The sequence below is a fragment of the Cherax quadricarinatus genome, chromosome 25 (assembly GCF_038502225.1).
Source record: "Cherax quadricarinatus isolate ZL_2023a chromosome 25, ASM3850222v1, whole genome shotgun sequence".
Classification (NCBI taxonomy): domain Eukaryota; kingdom Metazoa; phylum Arthropoda; class Malacostraca; order Decapoda; family Parastacidae; genus Cherax; species Cherax quadricarinatus.
Window position 1 is genome coordinate 2,630,744 of NC_091316.1, and position 25,494 is coordinate 2,656,237.

Sequence of the window (25,494 nt, forward strand, 5' to 3'; positions counted from 1 at the left end):
TATGTTTTATTCTATATTTTAACAATGTTATAAAACATGTAGATGAAAATAAATAAACAATAATAAATAATGTTTATGTACAAAAGGCACTGGGATCACAGAGAACAATTATTGTCCAGTGAAACTTCCACTATATATAATTTAAGACCACTAATATTCAGCTGCTATAAAGTCTCATTACAGACAACTACAAACATTTATTAACTAATGCTCAGCAGTAATTTCCTTTAGATGACCTTTCAAACTGATTATAATCCAACTACGATCAGTTGCAAAAAATTTGAGGCACTCGATACATACCAATATATCCCTGCAAGTCCATTACTTTTCAAAATTGTCACTAACTGATGTAGCCACAGTATTATAAAAGACAATTTGCATGCAGCTTATGTTCATATCAGTTATTAACTTAAATTTCTAGCTAATACTGTACACACATTACAACTTTTATAAATGCACAAAAAAGAACAATAGTTCTACATTCTGTACCTTATCTAAATATTATACGTTTCCTGTAATAATTGTTTATTTTATGTAGTGTTCAAGCATAATTGCTGAATTTAGGAGACAGTATTATTGGTTACTGTATAGTTTAATAAGACAGGAGTGCACAGTACAGCCTAGTATACTGCGTATCTATAAAATTAAGCATTTTATCTAAAGACACCTAAAAAATGTCTTCGGACCAGGGGAAAATGAAATATCTCCTATCTTTATAAAGCTATAAACACAACAGAAATTAAAACTTCTTGAAAATAAAAATACAATGTTTAGTTTTACTCACCTCTAGCAGTATGGTATTTTAATACATACATATATATAATGCAACAATGATTTTTTTAACTTTTTACCATAAAGAAAGGATATTTCTAAATGTGAAGTACTGTATCAAAATATTGCACTGTATGTAATTTTTTTCTGAATAAAGACAACTTAGATTACTGGTTCTCAGACAGCAATATCAAAACTACGAAAAATACTAAAATCCTATTAACTAACTTGTATACACAAGAACTTTTCAAAGGTGACATGGAAACATAAATTCACATAACTTAAAATTCCCCTGCTAAATGTTAGCATGAGGAATAAAACCTAATACATACAGTATTTAAGAAATTGAAAAAAAAAAAAAATAAATAAAAAAAATAAAAAGCATTGTTTCACACTGGAAGGGTTGCACTAAAAATGTGCAGAAATAAGCTTTTTGTAAAAACCTTATAAAACTGTAGCATTTATTATACAGGTACAGTACAGTATATACTTTGGCTACAAAAAAATAGAAAGTTTTCTCATCTTGAGCATGACATATATCAACATATGCATTGTATCAGTAAGTTTCTTTCCAGACCTATGTAATATAGAACTGCATATCCAAATGCTATATGTCGTGTTTTCCAGTTGTCTATTGTCTTTAATATGGCAAAAGTCCCACTATGTATTTGTAGATACAGTACTACATAATATTAAGGGGCACATCTGTGTGTAGAAGAGAGGGAGACTACTTCCCGGTAAAAGTAGGTCTTATACAGGGATGTGTAATGTTACTATGGTTGTTTAATATATTTATAGATGGGGTTGTAAAAGAAGTAAATGCTAGGGTGTTTGGGAGAGGGGTGGGATTAAATTATGGGGAATCAAATTCAAAATGGGAATTGACACAGTTACTTTTTGCTGATGATACTGTGCTTATGGGAGATTCTAAAGAAAAATTGCAAAGGTTAGTGGATGAGTTTGGGAGTGTGTGTAAAGGTAGAAAGTTGAAAGTGAACATAGAAAAGAGTAAGGTGATGAGGGTATCAAATGATTTAGATAAAGAAAAATTAGATATCAAATTGGGGAGGAGTAGTATGGAAGAAGTAAATGTTTTCAGATACTTGGGAGTTGACGTGTCGGCGGATGGATTTATGAAGGATGAGGTTAATCATAGAATTGATGAAGGAAAATAGGCGAGTGGTGCGTTGAGGTATATGTGGAGTCAAAAAACGTTATCTATGGAGGCAAAGAAGGGAATGTATGAAAGTATAGTAGTACCAACACTCTTATATGGGTGTGCAGCTTGGGTTGTGAATGCATCAGCGAGGAGGCGGTTGGAGGCAGTGGAGATGTCCTGTCTAAGGGCAATGTGTAGTGCAAATATTATGCAGAAAATTCGGAGTGTGGAAATTAGGAGAAGGTGTGGAGTTAATAAAAGTATTAGTCAGAGGGCTGAAGAGGGGTTGTTGAGGTGGTTTGGTCATTTAGAGAGAATGAATCAAAGTAGAATGATATGGAGAGCATTTAAATCTATAGGAGAAGGAAGGAGGGGTAGGGGTCGTCCTCGAAAAGGTTGGAAGGAAGGGGTAAGGGAGGTTTTGTGGGCAAGGGGCTTAGACTTCTAGCAAGCGTGCATGAGCGTGTTCGATAGGAGTAAATGGAGATGAATGGTATTTGGGACCTGACGATCTGTTGGAGTGTGAGCAGGGTAATATTTAGTGAAGGGATTCAGGGAAACAGGTTATTTTTATATAGCCGGACTTGAGTCCTGGAAATGGGAAGTACAATGCCTGCACTCTAAAGGAGGGGTTTTGGGATATTAGCAGTTTGGAGGGATATGTTGTGTATCTTTATACGTATATGCTTCTAAACTGTTGTGTTCTGAGCACCTCTGCAAAAACAGTGATTATGTGTGAGTGAGGTGAAAGTGTTGAATGATGATGAAAGTATTTTCTTTTTGGGGATTTTCTTTCTTTTTGGGTCACCCTGTCTCGGTGGGAGACGGCTGACTTCTTGAAAAAAAAAAAAAAATCTGAAATATCAATCATTTTCCAAAGTTAATGAACAATTAAAATTTTTGGCAACAACTGTATAGTTTTATTTGAATACAAAATCTGATTCTAGTCCAAGTGACTTTTTTTTTTTTTTTTAAACAAGTCGGCCGTCTCCCACCGAGGCAGGGTTACCCAAAAAAGAAAGAAAATCCCCAAAAAGAAAATACTTTCATCATCATTCAACACTTTCACCTTTAATATTTAGTTTTTCTTCAAATGTTATCTTCACAATTCCTGTATATTAAGGTATGAAGCTAATACTGCTAATAGGGTTGAATATCTTACAAAGATATTCACTACATCTACAAAAGTAACAGGGAAAAAAATACTTTGTCAAGAGATTCACCACATGGACAAAAGTAACAAGGGAGAAAGATATCGTTAATATACATTATACGCATATCTTCATTTCCTAGGAAAATAATAGAATAAAAACTATCGTTTATGTTTAGTGCAACATGCAGAAACTGGTGGCAAATAAAATGCTTGAAAATCTGAAAATTAATTCCATAAATAATAAATTAAAGATTAAATAAGCTAAAAGGTTGTCATGTCAAGATGAGGTTAAACTTTTTTTCCTTTCATCCACTGTTACCTGTTAGATCATGGCTACACTTGGTGCAACACTATACATAGATAATTAGTCAGCTTTGAAAGGTAAAATCATTAAATAATATACTGCATATACAATACTTATAAAAAAGGCAATAAAAAACCTTGATTTAATCACAAATATAAAAAAAATATTAATAAATTAGGAAAAAATTTTCAAAGAGAATATAAAACAAAATCTACAATTTAAAATTTAATCAATTTAAGCTTTTACTAATTTTTTTGTTACTGATTAGAAGGAATGTAACAAATTTGATAAAGTAAATGTAGGTGTAATACAGCAACACAATGTGTTGTATCCTCTAGTTATCCCTAATGATCACAAACTACTGTAACATGAACAGCAAGGCACTGTATTACAATAAAATTTACTCTAAGTTTCATGTTTACACTACATAATATTTTCTCCAGTATATTTGTATGATGTTGCCAAATGATTACAAAACTGTTCTTCAAACTCTATGGTCTTAAAACTTAAATAAATTATGATGAAAGCTTCAGAAAACAGTGCATTTAAGGACAAATGAATTTCATAAAAGTGTTTCACTTTCATCAGAAAGGAGAGATAATGAAGTACGCCAAATATTTCCTGTAAACACATTGCGTTGAACTTATATACATAGTTTAATCTAAGAAGGTCAACTGCCAACCAGAAACTGAGATGGCATAATTTATGGTTGGCAGTTTTACTTGTGAATGGGGGGTTTATTATGGCATACTCATGAGCCAAAACAAGAAACAGGGTCCAAAGGCCAAATTTCAAAGTGTGCACCAGTGTCCAAGAATTTTCAAATAATAATTTTGCCATTTTTCTTATGAAATGGTAGAGAATCTTTTTCTGAAGGTAATAAAACAAAAAGTACGAAATTTGATGGAAAATTTATGAAATTATGCTCGTGAATTTTGATGAGTCAGCGATATTTATGCATTGGCAATTTTGCTGACTTTGACTCCCATTTAGGCCAATTATATTATTCCAGTCAACCAAATTCTTAGCTATTTCACTAGTATTACTTCTATTCTATCGATTGAGGACAAGAAATCGCCAAGACAACTGTTTCAACTACAAAATAAAGTGATCGGAAATTGGTAATTTGGCCAATTTAATGCAAAGTTCAAAATATTCTAATTTCAAAACAGGGTCCAGAATAAACAATGCAGGCATTCCTGGAACTAAACTAACATTTCCTCAGTCCATTAGTTATATTTTCAGGCTTTACAAATGAATTCCATTTTGATTTTTTGTTCACATAATGAATTTTTATTCAAGCCAAAAAATAGAAGATTTACTGTTATGCAATATTGTAATAATTGTATAAATAATATTACATTTGTGAATGTATATTAGACTCACCAGACTTGTGAGGTCATTTGTTTACTCTTGAACATGGGCAAAAATTTAACATTTCTGCTATTTTGAGCTCAGTTTCAAACCATTTTTATTACTAAAACCAATCAAAATCATCTCTATTTCTGTAATATATCTTCCATTCTATCAAATGAGACCAAGAAATCGCAAATACAACTATAAAAAACATACAAAAAAACATTACGGTCTAGGTTTTTTTCTCTCATTATGCAATCTGTGCTGCAGGATTTGTTTTATGTGGTGCACACATACCACATAGATGTATTCTCTCATATCTAGGCCCAAATTTACCACTCACAGCTTATCAGAGTGAGCTGAGCTCATGGCGTTTGGACCCTCAACATATAGCCGTAGATCTACAGCACGGACCCTCAAAAGGTTAATGTGCTGAAGCAGTGTACAGTACCAGTCATTTCGACTTTAGCTAATAGAAAATAGTTTGACAGAATTTACTTGAGTCAATCTATGAAATCCTCATTATTCAGAGCAAAAATACAGTATTATGATACATGACAACAGCAATAATGTCAAATAAAATACCTGCATAAAAACAAAATGCATTGGGATTGGCTGCAAACAAGAACTCTACATTTTTTAACTACTATACTGCAATATCCTGAACTTCCACGAGCAATTCAGTTCAGACAATTAGAGAAAATGCACTGCATACTTAGAAAAACTGTAACATAAAGACGTTTTTTTTTAGCAAATTTTGTTTCAGAGAAAAAGCAGTATCCAACCACGTGTATAGTACACAGTGATAAATATATCAAGTGCACGGACTCAAAAGTGAAAGCTTCCATGATAAATTGGTTCCCATTAGACATGCTATGACACTAGTAGTTGGTATGATATTGTATGATTACTAATAATAATAAAAAAATAATACTGTGTATTTACCTATTCATAGCTACAAGTGCAGAACTATACTCGTGGTGTCCACGTATTATTTGTTCTAAATTTTCAGCAGTGGTAGCTTCTTGTTGATTCGCCGGTGCTTACTATCTTTTGTATCTTATTCGCCGGTACTTACTATCTTTTGTATCTTATTCCAGTGTTCTATCACTACTTTTTTCTCTGATTTTAGCTATTGTCTCTTTCAACCTAACAAACTGTCTATTCTTTTGTATTGTTTTACGAGAAACTTTGTATTTTATTATGACTCCTCTTCACCTCATGGAAACAAGAGTGTATTCAGCTTTTCTTTATATAGTAGTAATTTTTTTTAAGTCAGTTTTTAGCAATTTTTTCCTTTTTGTTGATGTGTTTTAAGATACTGGGACCACACTATCACTGCAAATTCCAATTTTGACCAAACATACTTGGTGAAAAGCCTTTTTTGCCATTTTCCTTTCCATATATCTTAACTAAGACTATTTTAACCCTTTCAACCTCTCTTACATAAATCTATGTTATTGATGCCAGTGTTGTTTGTATAAATTTACGTTTAAGCACAGTGCCCTTAAATATGATGTAAGTGATAAATATTGGCCTAGACCTGAGAGAATAAGTCTGTGCAGCAGAAACTTTGAGGTGTTTTCTAGGAGTTTCTTAAGGTTTTACTGGTATCATTTGATAGAATGGAAGACATACTAATGAAATAGAGATAATTTTGGTTGGTTTCAGGAGCAAAAGAGCTTGAAATAGGGCTCAAAGTAGCAAAAATATTTGACTACTGACAATTTCCATGAGAAAGGGCAAGGACCCCTACCCTATCTCCTCATAGCCTGTTTTATGGGTTTTTACTACATCTGCTTCAATTATTTGGATACCCTAAACTATGACCAATTATTATAGTTATGTATATTATTTTTTTTTTTTTTTTTTTCAACAAGTCGGCCGTCTCCCACCGAGGCAGGGTGACCCAAAAAAGAAAGAAAATCCCCAAAAAGAAAATACTTTCATCATCATTCAACACTTTCACCACACTCGCACATTATCACTGTTTTTGCAGAGGTGCTCAGAATACAACAGTCTAGAAGCATAAACATATAAAGATACACAACATATCCCTCCAAACTGCCAATATCCCAAACCCCTCCTTTAAAGTGCAGGCATTGTACTTCCCATTTCCAGGACTCAAGTCCGACTATATGTATATTATTATCTGAGAAATAGGGCAAAACTTAGATTTTTTTTGTGCGATGATGAATTAAAAATGGAGAGCAAGTGTAATATAGGAGAGGCCTGGAGATGTAATTAATGAACAGATGATAGGTTGCTTTAGTTGTTGGAATGAATAGTTTATTTTGGAATCTGTTTTTAAAATGGAATTTGTTGAATTTTGGGTAAAACTGGCCAAATTACTGACTTCTGTGCATCTCTAGGGTAGTTCTGGTAACTGAATAGGCAGTTTCTTGTACACCTATTCAACAGAACAAAAAGCATACTAGCAAAATAGTTAAGAATTTGGTCTAACTGGCCAACAGAACTGACTTAAAATAGAACTCAAAGTAGGTGAAATCACTGATGGGTAAAATGTGCCCAGAACTTCATCAAATTTTGTATTTTTGGTGTCTTTACTTTCAGAAAAAATCCTCTACGAGTTTTGAAGAATAATTCATTTTAAAAATCACAACATTGTCAGCAATTTTATTTTTGGGGAACCAACAGAGAAAAGGGTTAAAATTTGCCAGTGTAGTATACAATTTTATTTACATAATCTTCTGGTGACAATGTTTTGTTAATGAAGATGCCTGTGTGTTAACATACGTATAATCGCCTATATAATTATAGATATGACAGCTTATGCTTGGGGTTTATGGTCTTCTGGTCTAAATTTATCAAATATGTAAAAATTTTCAATGGTTTTTATATACAGTAAGTTCTCACTTAACCTCATCGATAAGCTCTTGGAAACTGTGAACCGAAGTGAAACGGTGTAAAATGAAACCAATTTTACTATAGGCTAATTGACACAAACATGAGTGCTAAAAGTGCACAGTGCACTTTTAACACTCATTACAACAGGGTAAAATCAAGGAATAAAAGTTTGCAAACAAAATATTGTAAGGAGCACCTCCTACCGCCACGTAATTAAAAAAAAATGATAACAAATATGGCGAGGTGCACTCACACACACACCCACCCACATTCACTCGTTACTGGGACAACTGAGATATGAAAATTAACCTAATGTGCACATTTTTGGGATAGGGGAGGAAACTGGAGTACCTGGAGAAAATCCATGCAGACATGAGAAGAACGTGCAAACTCCACACAGACTGACCCTGGCTGGGAATTAATTTTTTTCCCATTAACATTATAAAGAAACAATGTTGAACGAAGTGACGTTAAGCGAGGATTTACTGTACTCTTCACAACCTCACCTCTGATTTCAGTCCAGCCATCTACCTCTTGATGAAGAAATGTTTTGCAATACAGCTATTTGCAATAGTGATTCTCATGTAGATTTAAAGTTATAGCCTCTCGATTTCATATTGCTTCCACCTAGAAATTACTCGTTCAGCTTTTCACACCCTTTCATAAATTTATATGTAGTTCTCACATTTTTTTTCCTATCTTTTAAAGCAGAGATATTCGGCTCATTGTCTTGTTTCATATTTCAAATTTCTCAATCTTGAAAAAATTTTGTTGCATGCATTTTCATGTAAAATATTCCCCTTCTCTCCTACATACCTTAACATGAGCTTCACTCTAAAATTTTATTGTTTTTAGTAACCTGCTTATTCCATACATTTGCAACATCTGCCAAACTGTTCTCTTTTCAACCCTATCATAATTCAATAAGTATGGTAAACAGTTCCTTACCTTCACCTAAGTATTGTTCCCTTATATTGGTCTACACATCTATTCTTAAAAACCTCCTTGTTCCTAAGGAATCCTACTTGCTATCTTGCCCCTAACATACTTCAAGCAGTATGCTTAACAGGCTTTTTATCCTACAACTGTTACTCTTTCTTATCCTTTTTTTTCCTCCATAGTTCCTTTTATGCATATATTGAATAATTACACCATCTATTCTAAAATAATTTCCAAACTTGCATTTAACATCTCATCAGTCCCAGCTGCTTTACTACCTTTCATTCTACCCACGGCATCAAGTACTTCTCCCACATTCACCTCTGGCACTAACTTACAACTATCAGATATTATTCCTTCCTGCCCAATGCACACGCATATAATTACGTATTCCTTCTAGATCATTTATATGGATTAACAATGATTCTTGGAGAGCCCCACTAGTCACATAACCCCAAAAGGCATTTTATCAACTTGTCACCATTCACATTTTTCTTCCCAGGCAAATACTAATGTCTTATCCCTTGCAAGCATTGTATGACCCTCATAGATTTAGTACTTGGTTATGGCTATAATAATAATAACACCCCAGAGGTTATTTTCCAGCTTCTAAGTTAATCTTTGATAAACTAACAAAAGCTGTTTAAAATCTCGGTAAATGCAATCTGCCATTATCACATTCTGTATGATCAAATTCTACAGCACCTAGTTTGAGTGTGATGGTTATTTTCCTATTTTTAAATTAAGTGTTCATAAGCTATCAAAAGCTTTCTTAAAATCTAAGCAAATGCAATCTATTTCATTCGTGAAAAAATTCTATAACTAGTGTATTATAGTGCCACAAAAGATTGGGTACAAATGACTTAGCTGATCTGAAACAAAACTACAGTAAATTATCATTTATGAAATATTTCCTTCAGATAGTATATAGTTTGAGGGAGGAAAGCTGTAGCTCTTGGTCCCATCTCTTAACTTTTGACCAAATGGACCAAATGATGAAAAATAACTATTACAACTCATGACGTGACTGCCACAATTTCAATCCCCACCCATACTGTGGTTTGTTAGCCATTATATTTATTTTTTAACTCTTGCATGGAGTCTATTACAACCATGCCATTATTCAGGTCATTCGCCTTATTTACCTCTTTTCTGAGAAACTTTTTTTTATATCCCTGTGACTCATTTAAGTGTGTAATTTCCAACACCGTCCTCTTATTTTGTTTCATTTCTGGCAAAGGATGAATATCTCTGTTTATGGACTGCAATATTTTGTATGTAGTGATCACAGCACCTATATTTCTTCATTCCTCTGGTGATGTAAGGCCTAACTTGCTGCCTTCTTTCTTCACAGCTCATTTTCCAACCCAAATACTTGTCTAGATGCACTTTGTACATTCTTTAATTTCAGGTTATGTTTTATTAGGTGAGGGTCCCGTACAAGTACTATATTTTCAATAACGTGGTGCACATATGAAGTAATGTTTTTAATGTGTCTAGAGTCCCTAATGCCACTCATATGTTTGCAAGCTTAACTTGTACTGCTGAAGTTATTCTGTTTTTGTACACTTAAGGGTATAGGTCTTGGGTGATAGATATTCCTATGTCCTTCTGTTAGCCTATTTTTAAAACCACCAGATGGCATTCTGTCTGTAATTTTCAATAAGTAAAACTAGCACCTCACCTGGTGATGGAGGAAGTATGAAAACTAAAGGAAACTCAAACATGAGTTTGACTTTTTCCTATAAAATTAATAATACACAAATATGTATTTACTGATTCAGTCATTGAGATTACTGAGATTACTTTGGTCAATGATGCCAAACACACAGATCATACTGAAAACATTTAAAAGAAAATTATTAAATCAGGAAAGGTAAAAAAAAAAAAGGCAATATAAAAAGTGACAAATAAAACTGACCATTTAAAACTCTACTTAGGCAGGAGGAAAGGAGGATGAATGAGATGGATTAAAAAAAAAAAAAAAAAAAAAAAAAAAAAACAGATATTTGTACATCTCTGTAGAAGACAATTATAGTTACACCCATTCTTGCTTGCCCACCACCCTTCAGGAAGGAAATGGAGGGAAGGTACACTGAAGTTGGTGAAAGGCTCTTCATCCAAGGAACTGGAGCTATCCTTCCCTTCCTTGGATTAAACCTGACTACTTCCTGTTTCCTATATGCTGTATGACTCCTACAGTTTAGCACTTCCCATGAGTATAACAATAATTTTGCTTGCCAATGATATCACTGAAACTCCACAATAAAAACATGTGATGCTCATATTTAAATAATGTACTGCCATGAACAGTGAAAAATAGACACATGTTTCAGAACAAACATTTCTTCAAACAGTGTTTTGCCATTTACAGAGCTTTATCAAGCCATGGCTTTATAAAGCTACATACACACCCAAAAGTTCTTGGTAAATGTTTGTTCTTCATTGTGTCTTACCTTTATTGTGATACCTAAAGTTTGTGGTTGGTTAAGTGGTGGATAAGAGATTCCACTGCACTAAATACTGTACATTCAAACCACCACTATACAATATCTCAACCAGAGGATGTGTGAAATTTATCACAGCAGGCAGGATTATGTAGTGTTAGTTCCTCCATAGTTCCAACACAGTGTTTAACATATCAGAACAAAGCAGTACACTTCCAATACACCCTGCATCTGGGAATGATTCTGTCCTTAGCTTGTATAATTCTTCTACTTCAGTGTTTAAGAATTATCATTTCATTACCATCTCACGATAAATAGTATAGAAACTTTCAATATATTTTTGAAAGTAACCGATTTCCTTAAATCTGATTCACATCATGAAAAAGTAAACTAAAAACTTAATAGTCAAAAAATAATAATTTTTCAATGAAAATATGGAACAATCTACTCTGTTTAATTATTGTTGTAACCCAATGGCATACTGCCAACTATATTGAAAATAACAGAAGTTGCAGAAAAGTTTTTCTATAATGTGTCTTTACTTTGCATTATTGTTAGATGATTCTTTCACTTATGTCTATTTCAAATTGTTTTTTACTGTATTTGATGGATAATACCTAATTTTCTATGTTTTTTTTATAACACTTCAATATAAAGAAAATTACTTGAAATATTTGTACAGTGGAACCTCAAATTTCGAACTTAATCTGTTCCAGGAGCTAGTTCTAAATTCGAAAAGTCTGAAAATCGAAGCAATATTTCCCATAAGAAATAATGGAAACACAATTAATCTGTTCCAGAAACCCAAAAATATTCACAAAAAAAAAAAAAAAAAAAAATTTATAGAGATTAATTACAGTTTTACATACACACAACAAACACTATAGTGTTTAATTATGTATATAAATATAAAATAACATTTTTACTTACCTTTATTGAAGATTGGTGATGGCATCTGGAAGATAGGGAGAAGGAGAGAGAGAGTTAGTGTTTGGAAGGAGAATCCCTCTCCATGAGGACTTCCAGTATCAAAGCCCTCTCTGGGGTTACTTCCCTTCTATGTATTTTAATGCCACTAGGACCAGCTTGGGAGTCACTGGACCCGTCTCACAAAATAACTGTCCACAGTTGTCTGTTTCTGTCTCACAAAATAACTGTCCACAGTCATCTGTTTCTGTCTCACAAAACTCCACAGTCATCTGTTTCTGTCTCACAAAATAACTGTCCACAGTCGTCTGTTTGTCTCACAAAATAACTGTCCACAGTCGTCTGTTTCTGTCTCACAAAATAACTGTACACAGTCCTCTCTACATCCTGGCAAGCTCAACAAGTCTCACACCACCCTCATACTTCTGTATTATTTCCTTCTTCACATCTATGGTGTTTCTCACTTTCTTTACCACAGGGGTACCACTAGCAAGTTTCTTTGGGCCCATGGTAGCTTACTTCACAGTCCCACAAGTACTAAACACAATGAAATAATCGTAAAATGTTTGAATGAGAGCGCAGGTTAGCATTTACTCAAGCATATACAAAGCTAGACTGGCTCGCTGCGCCTGCGTGGGGACGTGGACAGAGCGGGCTGGGGAACAGGTCCCATACCAGGCATTCCGAAATTAGGGGCGCGTTCGATAATAGGGACAAAGTTTGTTCGAAAAAAAAGGGTTCTATTTTCGAAACGTTCGATATGTGATACGTTCGAATTTTGAGGTTCCACTGTAAATAAAAATTTTGTTTTAGATAACTGTGCTAATGCCAGGAGATAGAGGCTAGTAACCCCCTCTCCTGTATAAATTACTAAATGTAAAAGAAGGAAAAGTTTTGTTTCTTCTTCTTCCCCTCCCTAGGTGGGAGATGACCTATGTGTTAAAAGAAAAAAAAAGTGCTAAAACTTGAACATACAACTATATTTTTATTCTTTAGCTTTAGATACTGAACACCCCATTTCAATGAAACTTGTATGTTGCAACATCAAACCTACCACATTAATCCTTTAAGAAATATGACAGCAATTATGGATGCAAGGGTACCTGTAAGGAAAAATATCTATTTTTAATTGATTTCTCATAGTATAAAAATAAAATATGTAGAGTTTACAGTATAAAAAAACTATTTACAACTTTTAGTTCACAGCTATAATAACCTACCATTTATATTCATGAATTCCTTTTTCCTTCAATCACACTATCACTGGAAAGACAGTGATAGTGTGAATGATGGCGAGTGTTTCTTTTTCAGGTCACCCTGCCTCACTGGAAGACGGCCAGCATATTAAAAAAAATTGTGACTTGTCCACTGAGGTCCATCAGTCATTTTTCCCAGGATACAATCCACAACATGCGACTGGCTCTTAGGAACTTATTTACTGCAAGTTGAACAGAGGCCAGCAGGTATAAGGAAACTCACTTGTGTGTCTCACCATCCCATTGCTATGAATAGTGTCCTTATCTAACCAAACATATCTCTATAAAAATGCTGAACACCGCATGACTTAAAAGAATTGGACTGACAAGATTTTAATAACATTGGAACACAGAGACCATTCAATGGAGGGGCATCTGAACTGTAGTATCAGTACACTTCTGGCAAGACAGTGATAGTGAATGATGGTAAAAGTGTTTCTTCTTTAGAGTCACTACCTTGGTGGGAGATGCCAGGTGTCAAAAATAAATTAAATAGCTGAATGGTTACTGAATACATTTCTAAATATGTTAAATGCTATAAAAATCACAATACTGAAGCAAAATAGGCAAGAAATGTGGAGCACCCCACGAGTTATACATTCAATGTTGTCCACTGGAAACAATGGACAACATTCGTTGCTTACAGAACTGTCCATGTTTGTTGTTATCACTGCAAATCACTCTCATCACTATCCACCACAACTCATTACTGGCCACCCTCTCTCCCTTACAAATTTTTTTTTTCAACAAACCGGCTGTATCCCACCAAGGCAGGGTGGCCCAAAAAGAAAAACGAATGTTTCTCTTTTTAAATTTAGTAATTTATACAGGAGAAGGGGTTACTAGCCCCTTGCTCCCGGCATTTTAGTCGCCTCTTATGACACACATGGCTTATGGAGGAAGAATTCTGTTCCACTTCCCCATGGAAATAAGAGGAAATAAACAATAACAAGAACTAGAAAGAAAATAGAAGAAAACCCAGAGGGGTATGTATATATATGCTTGTACCTGTATGTGTAGTATGACCTAAGTGTAAGTAGAAGTAGCAAGATGTACCTGAAATCTTGCATGTTTATGAAACAGAAAAAAGGCACCAGCAATCCCTTACATATATTCCACTAAATTAGGGTTTACTGTAATTTCGGTACAAACCATCTGCACTGCTACTTTCGATAATTTTTTTTAATTTCATAACTACAGGTTTATGGACATATGAAGATGTGACAATACATCAACAGAAAACAAGCACTATTTAGAGAATTTGGTCTGAATTTCTAATCACATTTTGTCTGAAATTATATTATAAGGAATCACATCAAGGTCAAACATGCTCTTAAAATAAAAAAAATCCTACAATAATACTTCTGTTGAACTTAAATGCAACCTCCTAGAACACTTGTCACATTACTTACTTTATCAGCTGACTTTTCTGTTTTGCTCCGAGAGTTGAAATGTTTTCCACAAATAAAATAAAATAGAAGAACAAACATCATGACACACAGGAGGCATGTTGTGTAGAGAATATGCACTTGGATTAGTGTGACATCACCCTGAAACACAGAAATGTACTCTGAAACATGCATCCTGCTTTACTTTTGATACATCTACTCTATCCTTCCCAAGGAAAGCAATTTTACTGTACTTGCACCCTAACTGGCTTTCAAGAACATGAACGTTATAGTCCAATGATAGCTTAACAAATGTTAAAAATCTCCAACTGATCTTCAAAGTGTAGACACTGCACTTTTCTCCTCCAAAAGTTATTGTAATTTCCAGTATCTAAGATGTACTTTTTTCTTTAGCAAATTGAAAATTTTTATTAATCCTGTAGTATTTAACTATAAGGAATCTAATATTTATGTAAGAAAATAACAACCAGAACATTTGCATATTTTCTACCTCTGATAAGTAAACATTGAGCTCATGTTGAGCTGTCACCATCAGGTTGCCTTCCACACCCACTCTGCACCACTCTTCTGATTCATTTACCAGCCATGGCTGAGCCATCATCACTTCCACCAGTGTGGTGTTCTGGAAATTTTTTTTTTTTAAATATTATGGAAAAATATTTTCTAAGAAGAATAAACTATCCCAAACAGTATTCTGAGCAACTATTATACGATTATCCTTACAAATCCATGTCACTATAAATTTCAACTATCCAATGGTTTTTCCAAAGAGTGTCCAATGAATAATTTCATACTGAAACTTCATGCAGTTTTGTGTGGAAGGAATAGTGAGAAAAAGAGTTCCTAAACAAGTTCAGTAAAATCATGGAGTGAAGAGAAAGTTCTAGTATGTAAGGCTGAGGAAAGGATGATGGTAGGTGTGAGGCAGGGCTTTGATCTTTGAAGCCTACAGAATACAATACCTTAGTTATAGTGCAGTTAGAAGGTGTCACTGGAGAGTCAGGCAATAGGTGTGTGGGCCCTGAGAACATCATGCAAGCTGTCCAGTTTTTTGCAGATTTAGCTGCTAACTCAATTGTTACCTCTAGTACACTTAGGTCTCCTGCAATAAAAGGTTTGATATAAAAAGTAAATGCACACAGTTTTGAGATCATTATTAAAGAGGTTTCGAACCTTGAAGTGATCAAGGTCCAAAAATTGAACCTCTTCCATAAATGCATCCATCAAGCTGTTGGCAGTTATGTATCTTGTAACTATAAACGCATTATAACTGAGCAAATCTGATGTGAAAAAGATATATGCATGCCGCTACTAATTTAGTACTTACGGCGATATGACATGAAGCATGTTACATAATTTCAACTATCCTTTCTTGTATTACTTGTAAAATCTGTAAATTTTCTTTCCTTCCATAAAAAAAGAGGCTGTTATAGAAAGCAACTGCACTGTAAGAAGGGAGGTACTCCTTACTATTTTCCTCCACATAATAACTAAACAAATTTTAGGCTGTGTTGTTTGAAGGTGTTAGGTTGTTAAGGGTTCATTAAATTTATTATTATTAAATGTGACTAACAGAATGTGAACCACTTTCTGCAAAACTTACTCTCTCAACAACAGGAAAGTACAGTATATGCTTTTTTTTTTTTGTTTTGTTTTTTAACAAACTGGCCGTATCCCACCAAAGCAGGGTGGCCAAAAAGAAAAACGAAAGTTTCTCTTTTTAAATTTAGTAATTTATACAGGAGAAGGGGTTACTAGCCCCTTGCTCCCGGCATTTTAGTCGCCTCTTACAACACGCATAGCTTACGGAGGAAGAATTCTGTTCCACTTCACCATGGAGATAAGAGGAAATAAACAAGAACAAGAACTAGAAAGAAAATAGAAAAAAACCCAGAGGGGTGTGTATATATATGCCTGTAAATGTATGTATAGTGTGACCTAAGTGTAAGAAGTAGTAGCAAGACGTACCTGAAATCTTGCATGTTTATGAAACAGACAAGACACCAGCAATCCTACCATCATGTAAAACAATTACAGGCTTTCGTTTTACACTCACTTGGCAGGACGGTAGTACCTCCCTGGGTGGTTGCTGTCTACCAACCTACTACCTACACAGTATATGCTTATCTCCATTAAACCCCACATATCCTTTTCAGGAGAAAACTTACCCTTAAAACCAAGATATCTAGGTGACAGAAAGGAATGCAGAGTCAATCCCATAACAGTGCTTCCATCTTTCTCCACTTGTACATCTGCTAATATACTCAGTGTAATATTTCCTGTAGTTTCATTAACACTTGCCTCTGGGTCCAGTGTTACTGAGGGTGGCAACTCACGGCTTGGTCTGATCTTTTTCACTGTAGATGCCCCACTTTCAGGAAAGCATATCTTCATATCAGACAGAGTTGAGTAAAAGCTATTCCAGTCCTGTTGAATATGCTCAGTTTGTGTAAATATATTCTAAATAATTAATTATAAGAAAATTTGCAATTAACCTATTCAATATAATTTCCTGCAAATCTATAATGTTAACATTCCTGATCAAAAAAAAAAAAGTAATCAGTGTAAAGTAAAAGAAGGCACTACACTGATAAATTATTTCTAAAATATTTTTTTTTCAATAAGCAGAAGATAAATTCTAATTAAAGAAAATCAATGAGAAACTGTGTTTACCTATATATGATAACATATTTGTAGTTACAGGATAGAGCTATGTTTGAGGTGCTTCATTTTTTAGTACTTACTTTGTCATCCCATTCCAGTATTTAACAAGTTGTGGCAGGCAAAGAGTACATAACTTTTATTCGGCGCATGTACACACCCTCATTTACAGGCTATCTCCCCAACCAGCGAACCAGGTTGCTAAGAGTTGATGATGGGGCCCCGTCGTTCAACTAGTGACCAGGTTCTAGCCAATAAGAAGATGGTTTTGGCAATCGCAGAGGTTATGTGGGTACCACTCTCCTGTCTGCCCTTGTCATTCCCATTCTAGAGCTGGTTGAAGCATGGTCTGCTATCTTGTGGCTTCTATTTCTGCCTTGCTTACCGTGGAGTGCACTATACTTATCACTGTACATAGTGTACATATTGCTGTTCTAAATTGGTGAAGGATAATGTAAGTCTAAACTTTTTCTGCTGTGTTTATTTTGCTCCCATTACACCCAGGATAACAGGTCATTTGGATTCCTGGGTTGTAATACAAGTCCTTTCCACACTGCTTTTATTTCACATTACTATTATGACCTCACATGGGTATATAGTACTTCTTTAATCAAGACTCCTGGTCCTGTCCCTCATTTCCCAATTAACAGCCTTTCACTATTTCTGGCCTTATGGTTCCCACCCATACTTACTTTTAAAACAGTTTATGGAATCTGCTCCGACCACTCTCATCTAGACCATTCAACATCCTAACTACCCTTATACAGAAGTATCTTCCAGAATCCCTATGACTCATTTGCATCTTTACCTTCCAGCTATAACCATTAATTGTAGGTCTTCTCCATTCAAACAGTCTGTCTCTGTCTGCCTTATAGTCATCTGAGTATCTAGTACCATATATCATAATAGCTTTTCTGGTTCTCCTCTCTTCCTGTGTTGTAAGGTTCAGTCCCTTTAGTCTATCTTTGTAAGTCATTCCTACAAGTTCTGGGACTAGTTTTATTGCAAATCTCTTGATTCTATCTAGTTCCTAAGCATATTTGTTGAGATTAGGGCTCCATGTTAGTGCTGAGTAAGTTAAGTTTGATTTACACAATAAATATCCTTCTGAGGGACTCACTGAGGTACCTGAATGCTGATACTACATTAAGCTCTGGTTATTCAGATGATATATCTCTCCAGTGTAACGCTCACTCTTAGAACCTTTTCACCGTCAGATTTAAAGAATCTAATCCTCCAGTCTATATGTCTAACTATTTTGTATTCTTAGCTAATTGTTATGGAAAGTTTTGAGATAAACTAACTATTCATGACAATTTAATAACATGGTACATACATAGAACTAATCAAAGAAGCAGTATGTAGTTCATAAGGCATAACATGACATATAATGAATACAGTAATAATAATAATAATAATAATAATAATAATAATAATAATAGTAATAATAATAATAACAATAATGACAATAATTTCAAGTTCAACAAAAAATTAAAAAATAGCTGTGTAATATGAAAATTTTATTTAATGTTTATGGTACATTTCAAAACAGTGGCAAGTAATAGCAATATAAAATCTTACCTTTATATCTGGATTTAGAATTTCTGACTTATGGCCCTGTAAGTATAGGGAAACTCCAACAAGGGCAACTGCAAATGCTGCAATGCTTGCAGCAAATACTGCTAATGGTGGTTTGCTACCGACACATTCTCTCACACTGCTGCACACTCCCATTGGTGCAGCTTTTGGGTACCTATAACAACATATTACATAAATTTAATAAGTATGTAACAGTTAATGAAGTGGAAATAGCTGCTGTACACTACTGTAGTAACACCTCATGTATTTATGTAACAAACAGAAAAGTGTAGTAAACATTGGTCAATAAAACAAACTCACACTGAAAGCAAGTCAGTGAACTGTTTGCACTGAAGGTGTCAGTGTGAACAGTTCATTTGTTTCATGCATACAAATATACAGTTAACCTGAAGGCAAGTGCTACTGCTGTATTGCATTTCATTAATAAAACAATGATTTTCCAGGATTCAGCATGTAAGTTTATGCAACATTAGCAGTCATCTTGCAGTTAAGTTCTTACAGTGTATAATAAGACACCAGTTTCCTCAAAATCTGATTCCCTGTAGACCAGTTTAGCATCATTCCAACACAAGATGTTTTTCAGTGTTTCTCTGTATAATACACATTAATGATGTCCTCCCTAATGTAGGCAAGGATGACAAGTCTCTCCTGATCAACCCCACATAGACTGTTATAGAACCTATGTGGGATGGAGCAGATTCCACCTTCTTTAGTGGGAGCACTGAATGGGGACTTTTCCTTAGTGAGGTCCCCAACCGAAGCAGTGGAAATAGTGATTTGAATACTGCTCCTGGCAAAGAGCCTCTTATGGTTTGTGTGTAGGTATGTCACTACAGAATAATAGCAAAACTCTCTGATTACATCTGGTGGCCAGTGGTTTCTGTAGAATGGTCTGAGCTCTGCAATAGCAATCCTGGATAAAATATGAAGGAAAGTGCAGACGAGTGGATGTCTGTAAAATGTATGCAAACTCTTCCTCCAAAAATTCAGGGATGGAAATATTTTGAGCCTTCAGGATGAAACCTATAACTACCCTAAGTTTGGTTAGGGAGTCATGGTGCATTAAAGTGTTTGAGGCTGTCTTTGTTGGTGGGCTTCCCATAAAATCTGAAGGACAAGGTATCTTTCTCAGGTGTTCTGCTGAGTGTGTTGGGGAAAAGAAGCTTACCATAAGCTTCAAATTTGTGAAAACTTGATGGATGGTTTCACAATAATTTTTTGCTTAATTATATAGTTAGGTATTCATACATGTCTTATATGCTATCATAAATATTATTAATTAAGAGACATTCATACATGTCATTGATATGCTATTTGAAATATTAATAATTACATTAATTAATGCAGGATAGCAATACCCTTTATTTATTAAATAGATTGTAAAACCTAGTTTTGGTAGCCCAATGAATGTTTAGTCATTGATGTTTCCTGGTGAATAAACTGCCATGAACACCAGAAATATCAGTTACATAAATATATAGCAAGTTTATTTTGGTATAGGTACAGTATACAGCAAGTTTATTTTGGTATAGGTACACATAAGTATAATTATCGTACATAGTTTAACATGTGTAAATTACCTAGAATAACCCAAAAAAGTCAGATGAAGTGACAATGCAATATAAAATTTAATAAATATAAAATTAATATACATAAGTTACTTTTAATTATATGAATATATTAGTTACATAGCTACAGTTCTTCTACTTTTATTATTAAAAAATGAATATAGTACATCAGTTATATACATGAATATATCAGTTATAAAATAATATACTTTCTACTTTCATCAATATAAACAATAACAAATTAATATGGGTAGAAAATAAGGACAAACATTCCGGGAAGGCAATGAAGAAAAAATTACTATAATTTCTGAGGGATGAGAGACTTCCTCACCATCAAGGCCAACCCACAAATCCCCTTCCTCAGATCCATTTATATATACATATATATATATATATTGATCAATGGCTATAGACACGCCTTTTCTGATAAAAAGGTGTAATTGTTTCTTACTGTTCCTTAGCTTTCAATTCAGGGGTAATGAGCACCTGCAACTCATTTCTTACCGCTAGTCTTGGAAGTGTTACCGAGGTGATGACACCAGACCAGGGGCGACGGGGGAGATAAAACAGATTGAACACAGATTAAGCTGTATGAGCGCTTTTCTCGGGTGACGACAAGCTCATAAAGTGTCCCAGCTAGTCTTCGCGAGGAGGGACGAGGAAGGAAGAGGAGGGACGAGGAAACAACGTTGTGATAAAGAGTAGAGACGGTGCGACGTGTACAATGTTTACGTCCTCTCCCGCGTCCCACTCCCTCATCCTGACTCCAGCCTCGGCTCCATGCTCACTCCCACAATAAAATATATATCGATTTACCATAGCATGTCATAAAATCAATACATAGTTAATAGTTCGTATTAATAAAACTTTACTGAAATTATTAATATCAACTAACATGAATAGTAAATGAAATCAATCCAGTGGTCACATTTCCAATAGAAATATGTAACTGACCCTTTTTTGGGTCATTCTAGGTCATTTATATACAATGTATGTTATGTGTATCAGATTCATCAAGACAATGATAGTGAACATCTGCATTGAGTATGAGGGACCGATTACCCTGTCTTCTGTCTCCATCCTCAACAGCCTCAGACAACCTGTTTCAACCTTACCTATTTAAGCTAAAATAAAATAAAATATATAAAGATGACCTGGATCCAAGAGAACATGATGAAGACAGTAAAATAGTTGAAGTTAAATCATGTTTATAAAATCGCTCACAAGCAGTGTCCAGAATATCTTGCTGAGAAGTTGGTCCAAGTTAGCAACCAAAACCAGTATAGTACCTGGGGAAGTGAACACAATGGTAGTACTTATAATAGGTGGAAAAGCCTCAAACACCAATGGAAATAGGTCACTTTGACTTTTTTTTTTTGGGGGGGGGTTATCCTAGGTAATTAACACTATGATAATTGTACTTATGTGTACCTGTGTCTAAATAAACTAACTTACTTTTCAATTGCACAGTAATAAAGAAGTGTAAGGGATTGCCTGAACATGCCAATTATTATTATAATCAAGGGGGAAGTGCTAAACCCGTAGGAATATATAGCGTCTGTTGGGGGGGGGGATGGAAGGTATTCAGACTTAATTCAGGGAACTGCATCACAGATCCAATTCCCTAGATCAAGAGCCCCTCACCAGCGTCAAGAAACCTTCTTTGAGAGGACTGAACATGTCAAGACCAGACTTAGCATGAAACAGTGCAGGAAGACATACAAGATGTTCCTAATGAATGAAGTTACAGAAAGGAAGAAAAATAATTTCCTATATAGTTAACATTTTTGTACTTATGTCATTGAGCTGATCTTAATATTTAATGTGCATGTAAATTATTCAGTTTACTTTATTCCTGTTGTACTTATTATGTATTGTAATTGATTTTCACTCAGGTTGAGTCACTCAGTTATATTTTTTACGGTTATAATCCTGACTGATTTTTACTGAATATAATATTAACTAGGCTGCTAATAATAAGACATTACAAGAACCCTAATGAAAACAAATTGTTTTGACTTTCTTGGGTTATACTAGGTAATTTATGTTACTACGCAAGACAAATGCCATCACCTAAAACTTATGTAAACGTACTTATGTGCAATTATACCTTAACAAATTTACTTATTTACTTATACTTACGTTGCTTGCTAACTTGCTTCTTTGCTTGCTTGCTTACTTGCTTGTTTAACATTAATTTAAAGTCAGCACTACAAGTTTCGGACACTGTCTTAGATGACGTAGAGATGACGAATATTGTTTTCGTTTTTTTTTTTTTTAGGAAATCTGGGAAGCTCTATTTTGTTGATAATAGTGGTAATTTATCTTCATTATTCTACGAAAAGAATAACTTAATTAACTTTTTCAATATATGTATATCTTAAACTGAATAAGATATACGTTTACAGTATAAACCAGGGTGGTGAGGTGTGGCTCGGTGGTGGTGAGGTATGGCTCAGGGTGGTGAGGTGTGGCTCAGGGTGGTGAGGTGTGGCTCAGGGTGGTGGTGAGGTGTGCCTCAGTGGTGGTGAGGTATGGCTCAGGGTGGTGAGGTGTGGCTCAGAGTGGTGGTGAGGTGTGGCTCAGGGTGGTGAGGTGTGGCTCAGGGTGGTGGTGAGGTGTGCCTCAGTGGTGGTGAGGTATGGCTCAGGGTGGTGAGGTGTGGCTCAGAGTGGTGGTGAGGTGTGGCTCAGTGGTGGTGAGGTATGGCTCAGGGTGGTGAGGTATGGCTCAGAGTGGTGGTGAGGTGTGGCTCAGGGTGGTGAGGTGTGGCTCAGAGTGGTGGTGAGGTGTGGCTCAGGGTGGTGAGGTGTGTTTCTGGGTTGCTGTGCAGAGTGGCTCTGGGTAGTGAAGTGTTGGTCTGGGTAGTGGTGAGGTGTGGCTCTGGGTAGTGGTGAGGTATGGCTCAGGGTGGTGGTGAGGTATGGCTCAGGGTGGTGGTGAGGTGTGGCTCAGGGTGGTGAGGTATGGCCCAGGGTGGTGAGGTGTGGCTCAGGGTGGTGAGGCGTGGCTAAGGATGGTGAGGTGTGGCTCAGGGTGGTGGCAAGGTGTGGCTCTGGGTGGTGAGGTGTGGCTCAGCATAGTGGTGAGGTGTTGCTCTAGGTAGTGGTGAGGTGTGGCTCTGGGTAGCAGTGAGGTGTGGCTCTAGGTAGTGGTAAGGTGTTGGTCTGGGTAGTGGTGAGGTGTGGCTCTGGGTAGCGCTGAAGTGTTGGTCTGGGCAGTGGTGAGGTGGCTCTGGATAGTGGTGAGGTGTTGGTCTGGGCAGTGGTGAGGTGTGTTTCTGGGTAGCAGTGAGGAGTGGCTCTGGGTAGTGGTGTGGAGTGGCTCTGGGTAGTGGTGAGGAGTGGCTCTGGGTAGTGGTGAGGTGTGGCTCTGGGTAGTGGTAAAATGCTGGTCTGGGCAGTGGTGAGGTGTGGATCTGGGTAGTGGTGAGGAGTGGCTCTGGGTAGTGGTGAGGTGTGGGTTTGGGTAGTGGTGCAGGTGTGGCTCTGGGAAGCGGTGAGGCATATCTCTGGGTTGTGGTGAGGTGTGACTCAGGATGGTGGTTAGGTGTGGCTCAGGATGGTGAGGCATGGTTCAGGATGGTGGTGAGGTGTGGCTCAGGATGGTGGTGAGATATGGCTCAGGATGATGGTGAGGTGTGGCTCAGGATGGTGGTGAGATGTGGCTCAGGGTGGTGAGGTGTGGCTCAGGGTGGTGAGGTGTGGCTCAGGGTGGTGAGGTGTGGCTCAGGGTGGTGAGGTGTGGCTCAGGGTGGTGGTGAGATGTGGCTCAGGGTGGTGGTGAGATGTGGCTCAGGGTGGTTAGATGTGGCTCAGGGTGGTGGTGAGATGTGGCTCAGGGTGGAGAGGTGTGGCTCAGGGTGGTTAGATGTGGCTCAGGGTGGTGGTGAGATGTGGCTCAGGGTGGTTAGATGTGGCTCAGGGTGGTGAGGTGTATCTCAGGGTGGTGAGATGTGACTCAGAGTGGTGTATCTTTGCATGTAATGCATTATCCAATATAGAATGTTTTTTGGAAAGGCAAGTTACAGTAAATTTTCGACAAGATGGGGCCAGTCAGCCCAGAGAAGAAAATATTATTGGCAAAGGTATATGATAATTTTTTTCCCCAAGAAGACACATTAGATTTGCAATAGTAGGTTAACATCATATATTTCCTAGAAGGAAAAACCCACATTCGCTAAAAACCCGCACTTATGAGAGGGACCTCATAATGCTGTTTCTGTCTGGCCTGGACCATGGTTAAGTCACTTGTGACTTGACCAGTCCAGAATGGATGATGCTGTTTCTGCCTGGCCTGGACCATTGTTAAGTCATTTGTAACTTGACTTGGACGGTCCAGGAGGGAATGAAACGTCATCATAAGGTTTCTCTCCTCAGTGCAAGTTTTTGGATAAATGTTCCAGCCGTAGTATAGTGAACTCGTATTCTCTTTGAAAAACCCAGTTATACATAGCATGTAGAGGCAGACTTAAACTAAGCTTAATACTATTAACATAAATAAAAAAAGTCACAATACTGTGGCTGGAACACATCCCCCCAAAATACACAATTAGGAGAGGAACCTCATGATGAAGTTTCGGGCAACAACATTTTGACAGTAGTCTGTCACAGACTGAAGTGTTGTTACATTGTACATGCTTATGGTGCCTTAATAATAGTAAAATAAAAAATATATATATATTTTTTTGTTTTTAACAAGTTGGCCATCTCCCACCAAGGCAGGGTGACCCAAAAAGAAAGAAAATCCCTAAAAAGAAAATACTTTCATCATCATTCAACACTTTCACCTCACTCAAACATAATCACTGTTTTTGCAGAGGTGCCCAGAACACAACAGTTTAGAAGCATATACGTACAGTGGACCCCCGGTTAACGATATTTTTTCACTCCAGAAGTATGTTCAGGTGCCAGTACTGACCGAATTTGTTCCCATAAGGAATATTGTGAAGTAGATTAGTCCATTTCAGACCCCCAAACATACACGTACAAACGCACTTACATAAATACACTTACATAATTGGTCGCATTCGGAGGTGATCGTTATGCGGGGGTCCACTGTACGTATAAAGATACAC

The 25,494-nt window shown here is 36.1% G+C and overlaps 2 protein-coding genes across 7 annotated transcripts in view; one reads left to right on the forward strand and one right to left on the reverse strand.

Annotated features, from left to right (window-relative positions):
- On the reverse strand, positions 1-21,059 carry LOC128690060 (transmembrane protein 248). The gene is made up of 7 exons (XM_053778617.2): positions 20,922-21,059; positions 18,832-19,003; positions 16,758-17,016; positions 15,552-15,691; positions 15,080-15,211; positions 14,593-14,730; positions 1-13,027 (listed from the first exon to the last, which is right to left on the reverse strand). Exons 2-7 carry the CDS (start codon positions 18,982-18,984, stop codon positions 13,010-13,012), a joined length of 840 nt encoding a protein of 279 aa, XP_053634592.1. The 5' UTR covers positions 18,985-19,003; positions 20,922-21,059; the 3' UTR covers positions 1-13,009.
- The window catches only part of LOC128690059 (AP-4 complex subunit beta-1-like), a 12,737-nt gene continuing 8,236 nt past the window's right edge, over positions 20,994-25,494 (forward strand). Inside the window, exons 1-2 of one of the 6 annotated variants that reach the window (XM_053778616.2) lie at positions 22,639-22,733; positions 24,437-24,504. In XM_053778616.2, the coding sequence (XP_053634591.2) occupies positions 24,463-24,504 (42 nt within the window). In that variant the 5' untranslated portion in view covers positions 22,639-22,733; positions 24,437-24,462. Of the gene's footprint in view, positions 21,128-22,638; positions 22,734-22,793; positions 22,866-22,976; positions 24,505-25,494 lie in introns of those variants that run through there. The other 5 variants (XM_070088558.1, XM_070088557.1, XM_070088556.1 and 2 more) reach the window with 5 other exon arrangements.

What these genes read in the sequence shown, in the direction of transcription:
- LOC128690060 (XM_053778617.2), bottom strand. Translation starts at nt 18,984, where the DNA reads ATGGGAGTGTGCAGCAGTGTGAGAGAATGTGTCGGTAGCAAACCACCA. An exon ending in TTCTAAATCCAGATATAAAG is followed by an intron (nt 17,017 to 18,831) that starts GTAAGATTTTAT and finishes CATATTCAACAG; the next exon opens with GACTGGAATAGCTTTTACTC. An exon ending in TCAATGTTTACTTATCAGAG is followed by an intron (nt 14,731 to 15,079) that starts GTAGAAAATATG and finishes TCTGTGTTTCAG; the next exon opens with GGTGATGTCACACTAATCCA.